General features: G+C 38.9%; 1 protein-coding gene across 10 annotated transcripts in view; it reads left to right on the top strand.

The window, feature by feature from the left end:
* LOC106880485 (homeobox protein Meis1) overlaps positions 1-5,470 on the top strand; it is a 261,086-nt gene that overhangs the window by 186,778 nt on the left and 68,838 nt on the right. For all 10 annotated transcript variants that reach the window (XM_052973540.1, XM_052973539.1, XM_052973537.1 and 7 more), the window contains exons 8-9: positions 3,020-3,061; positions 4,059-4,191. In XM_052973540.1, the coding sequence (XP_052829500.1) occupies positions 3,020-3,061; positions 4,059-4,191 (175 nt within the window). The remainder of the gene's footprint in view (positions 1-3,019; positions 3,062-4,058; positions 4,192-5,470) is intronic.

The following is a 5,470-nucleotide window of genomic DNA, read 5'->3' as shown; positions in this document are numbered from 1 at the left end:
GAGAGAGAGAGTGTGTGTGTGTGTGTGTGTGTGTGTGTGGAAGATAGAATTAACATTTTGCAAGAAAAAATAGTGACCACTATAGTAGGTTTCAACTTGATAGGTCGTTACCCGGCGCGCGCGCGCACAAACATACGCACGCACGCACACACACACACACATTATACAGTTATTTCAGTCATCAGATTGCGTCCATGCTAGGGCAACGCCTTGAAGAATTAGTGGAACGAATGAACTCCAGTATTTATTGTTTTGTAAAGCCTGGTAATTACTGTATCTAACCCTCGCTAAGTTACGAAGATGTAAACAAACCAACACCGTTTATCAAGACACACACACATACTCACACATATATATGCATATAATTATATGTGTGTGTGTGTGTATATATATATATAAGTATATACATGACGGGCTTCTTTCAGTTTTCGCCTACCAAATCCACCCACAAGGCTTTGGTCTGCCCGAGGCTTTAGTAGAAGACACTTGCCTAAGGTGCCACGCAGTGAAACTGATCTCGGAAGCATGTGGTTGGGAAGCAAGCTTCTTACCACAAGGCCATGCCTGCGCCTATATAAATATATATATATATATGTAATATATATACGTGCGTGTGTGTGTATGTGCGTGCGTGTGTGTATGTGTACGTATATACATGTACACATGTGTGTGTGTGTGTATACATTTCCCTTCCCTTCTACAAATTGTACCCCACCTTTCATTTTTTACCTTCCCCCACTACAATTCTTTTTTTCCAGCTAGCAACCGTCACTTCACGCCGCCTTCCCCAACGCATACATGCTATATTCCTCCTTGCTCTTCCTTCCTCTGTCATATTTCTCCTATTCAATCTTTCTGCCTGATGAGCACGCTCCTGTATTTGACAGGACAGATCATTATAAGACTAGATTCATGCTACCGGATCATGTAAGAGAAATGGCTCTCCAAGTCATCCAAGCAAGAAATCACATTTTACTCAAGCAAATAGTGAGCGCTTCTGATATCGAAGTTCCTTCATTCTGACATTGCAGAAGTATATATGTTATATTCGCCAAGCAGGTCAGTTTTGATCCAACTGATGTATGATCAAAGAACGATATTCCGACCATGACCATCGCGTCGTTTATTCAAACATAATGTATCCAGGACTACATTATCTTTATCGTCATCATCTTTACCACTACCATCATCATTATCGCCATCATCATCGTCGTCGTCGTCGCCATCATCATTGTGATCATCATCACCATCACTATCATTTAACGTCCGTTTTCCCCGCTGGCATGGGTTGAACAGTTTTGGCAAGGCTAAAAACTGCACAGGCACCAGCACTTGTGTTTTATACGTAGCACCCCAGCACCAGAACTTTTGAGGTGGCACCAGCACCAATGATTTTTACATGGACCAGCACCGCTGCTTTTTGCGTGATGCTAGCACCAGCGCTTTTGAAGTGAGACCAGCGCTTTTGAAGTGAGACTAGCGCTTTTGAAGCGGGATCAGCACCAGCGTTTTGAAGTGGGACCAGCACTGGTGCTTTTGAAGTGAGACCAGCACCAGCGTTTTGAAGTGGGACCAGCGCCAGCGTTTTGAAGTGCGACCAGCACTAGTGCTTTTGAAGTGGGACCAGCACTAGTGCTTTTGAAGTGGGACCAGCACCAGGGTTTTGAAGTGAGACCAGCACCAGCGTTTTGAAGTGGGACCAGCGCCCAGTACTTTGTGTGTGGCACCAACACTAGTGCTTTATATGTGGCACCAGCACCTACGCTTTTTTTTTTTACTTGGGACCAGCACCAGTGCTTTTAAGTGACACCATAATCAGTTCTTTTTACGTGGCACCAGCACTAGTGCTTTTTACGTGGCACCAACACTACTGCTTCTTATGTGACATTGCACTAGTGCTTTTGACGTGGTGCTAGCACCAATCCGTTTTCCGTGCTTTTTACGTGTCATTAACATCACTTTAGACAACATATAACATTACTTTAGATGCATTTGTAACTAAACATGTTGTTTTTGCTGTTTAACCCCAGGTCAGTCCTGATCGTGAAAACTATGAACAGACATTCTTGTCATAACCAGCCCACCTTTTACTCATAGTGTATCTAGGACTACATTATCTATTGTAAAATCTATTGTATAGTATATCAGTAAGTATAGTAGCTAATGATCTTTATGTCCAGCTCAAATTTGAGCATCAAGACATACTTTTCTCTTTGGCAAAGTCCTCACCAACTTTTTCAAGTTTCACTTGAAAAAGAAAGTGAGGGTAAAGAGGGAAGTGCTGCCTCTTGGCAATTTTGTTCAAAGGTGGGTGAATATAGTGATAATGGCCTGAATGAATAGACCTGAGGAGGATAGGGCACTTGACCCTAGAGGTCAGGGTGACCATGGTTTTTTGTGGGGTTTCCATGAGCAGACCTTGCGAATCCCTCTCTTTGGGGTGGGGGGTGAGGGTTATTGTTAGAATTTTCAGTGTTATCCTTTATTTGTGCACTTCAATCCCACTCCATAGGTACTGTGTTGTCCTACACCATCCCAGTCTTTTTTATATGAACCCTTAGTGATTATTATTATTATTATTATTATTATTATTATTATTATTATTATTATTATTATTCACTTCAGGTAGTGAAAGCAAACTTGGCCTTTCATACTTTTGGGGTCAATGTAATTGACTTGCCCTTTCCTCGAAATTGCTGGCCTTGTGCCAAAATTTGAAACCAATATTATTATTATTATTATTATTATTATTATTATTATTAGTAGTAGTAGTAGTAGTAGTAGTAGTAGTATCATTAACTCTTTGTATTCTGAGTTCAAATTCAGTTGAGGTTGACTTCACATTTCATCATTTCGGGATTGATAAAATAAATTGCAAATCAAGTACTGAGGATCATTGTACTTCATTGACTCTGTACTTGTTACTTCTGGAATGTTGTTGTTGTTATTGTTCGTAGTATTATTATTATTATTATTATTATTATTATTATTATTATTATTATGCTTTCTATATTTCCAGGTGCTGTTAGAAACATTAAGCACAGAGTCTTTAGATTACAAAGTAAGTTTTAACCTTTTTTGTTATAGTAATTCTGTTGAAAATATAACTTCCTTTTGTGTCATGTTGTTCTTAGTGCTGACAGTGACTTCGAAGTCACTATCTCAACAATGTTCTTGTTCAACAATGATAAATTTGTACTCTACATAAGTATAGAGTAACCTCTCGGATTAATGTAAAATTGATGTTATAACTAAGCTGAAAAACAAACAATGTGCATGTACTCACACACACACACACAGATGGAGAGAGAGTCAACAGATGAAATCCAGTTGTAAAAACGATGCCAAACAGACGATTGGAGCCTGGGCAGGTCTTCAGCTGGCTATCTCCTGTCTAACCGTCCAACCAATGCCAAATGGGAGGCAAACCTTAAATGATGATGATAATGACAATATCTATAGCTGTGGCCAGTGCCCCCTGACTGGCACCTGTTCCGGTGGCACATAAAATGCATCATCTGAATGTAGTTGATGCCAGTACCCACTGATGGGCTCCCGTGCTGGTGGCACGTAAAAAGCACTATCTGAATGTGATCGATGGCAGGCCCACTTGACTGGATCCTGTGTCCGTAGCATGTAAAAAAAGCACCCACTACACACTTGGTTGGTGTCAGGAAGGGCATCCAGCTGTAGAAACTGTGCCAGATCAGATTGGAGCCTGGTGCAGCTGTTGGCTTTCCAGACCTGTCAAACCGTCCGACCCATGCCTGCATGGAAAATGGACACTAAATGATGATGATGTGTGTGTTTACATATGTATATATCATCATCATTATCATCGTCATCGTTTAACATCTGCTTCTCCATCCTGGCATGGGTTGGATGGTTTGACAGGAGCTGAGAATTCGGAAGACTGCACTCTGCTTTTGCATGGTTTTTATGGCCACATGTTCTTCCTAGCACCAGCTACCCCACAGAGTATATATTGTTTGTGTATATATGTATGTGTGGGTGTATAACAAAATGTAATGCATTATTTCCAATTTTTGTCCCACTAGAGACCTCCTTCGCAAAATTTGAACTTCAGTCAACAAGATGATACTCAATCATCAAGGTCGGGAGACACTCCAGTTCCGACAAGTCAGTCAAACACCAACTCGTCCCAAAATGTAGACAACAACAGTGAAGTCGGTAAGTTTTACTATCACTTTCATTATCCTCTTCATCATTGTTATTATGATTATTATTATCATTATTGTTATCGATATTGTTTATTATTATTATTATTATTATTATCGATATTATTTATTATTATTATTGTTAAGGTGGCAAGCTGGCAGAATCGTTAGCTCGCCCGGCATTCGTCTTTACGTTCTGAGTTCAAATTCTGCCGAGGATGACTTAACATTTCATCCTTTTAGGGGTCAATAAAATGGACACCAGTTGAATATTGGGTCGATGCATTTAACCTACTACACCTCCCCCGAAATAGCTGGCCTTGTTCAAAAATTTGAAACTATTATTATTGTTGTTGTTGTTGTTGTTGTTGTTGCTATTCTTGTTATTATTGCCTTTGATATGGGGTCACAACTGGTTTCCTTAGACACCGAAAACCTTTCAAATAAACCTTGACATTTCTAATACAACAGATTTCTGTATTAATATATCTCTCATAATTACACCAATTTCATTAGGGAAACTACCAAGTCTGTTGGTGATTGCAACAATATTATTATTATTATTATTATTATTATTATTATTATTATTATTATTATTATTATCATTATTATTATTATTATTATTATTAAGGTGGTGAGCCAGCAGAATCATTGGCATGCTGGGCAAAATGCTTAGCGGCATTTCAACTGTCTTGACATTCTGAGTTCAGATCGTTTATTTCCCTTTCACCCTTTCGGGGTCAATAAAATAGATAGTAGTTGGACAGCGGGGCTGATGTCATCAACTTACTCCTGCCCCCGAAATTTCTGGTCTTGTACCAAAATTTCAAATTCTTCTTCTTCTTCTTGTTATTGTTATCAAGGTGGCAAGCTGGTAGAATTGTTTGCATGCCGGGCACCATTTTTAGTGGAATTTTCCCATCTTTATGTTCTGAGTTTAAATTCTGTTGGGGTCGACTTTACCTTTCAGCTTTTCGAAGTCGATAAATTAAATACCAGTCAAGTACTAGGGTTAATGTGATGGACTTACCCCCGCAAATTCTTGTAGAAGAATCATAAGTTTGTAGTCTACAAAAATATAGAATAACCCACCATTGTAAATACACATACATAGATATGTATGTGTGCATATTTATATATGTTCGTCCTTGTCTCTTTTTCTCTTTCTCTCTCTCACTCTCTCTGTATATGTATATATATGTGCGTATATGTGTGTGTGTGTGTGTGTGTGTGTGTATGTATGTGTATATGTATATATATATATATATATATATATATATATATATATATTC

Source organism: Octopus bimaculoides, chromosome 16, assembly GCF_001194135.2.
Source record: "Octopus bimaculoides isolate UCB-OBI-ISO-001 chromosome 16, ASM119413v2, whole genome shotgun sequence".
Classification (NCBI taxonomy): Eukaryota; Metazoa; Mollusca; class Cephalopoda; order Octopoda; family Octopodidae; genus Octopus; species Octopus bimaculoides.
This window is presented reverse-complemented; position numbering and strand designations above follow the sequence as displayed.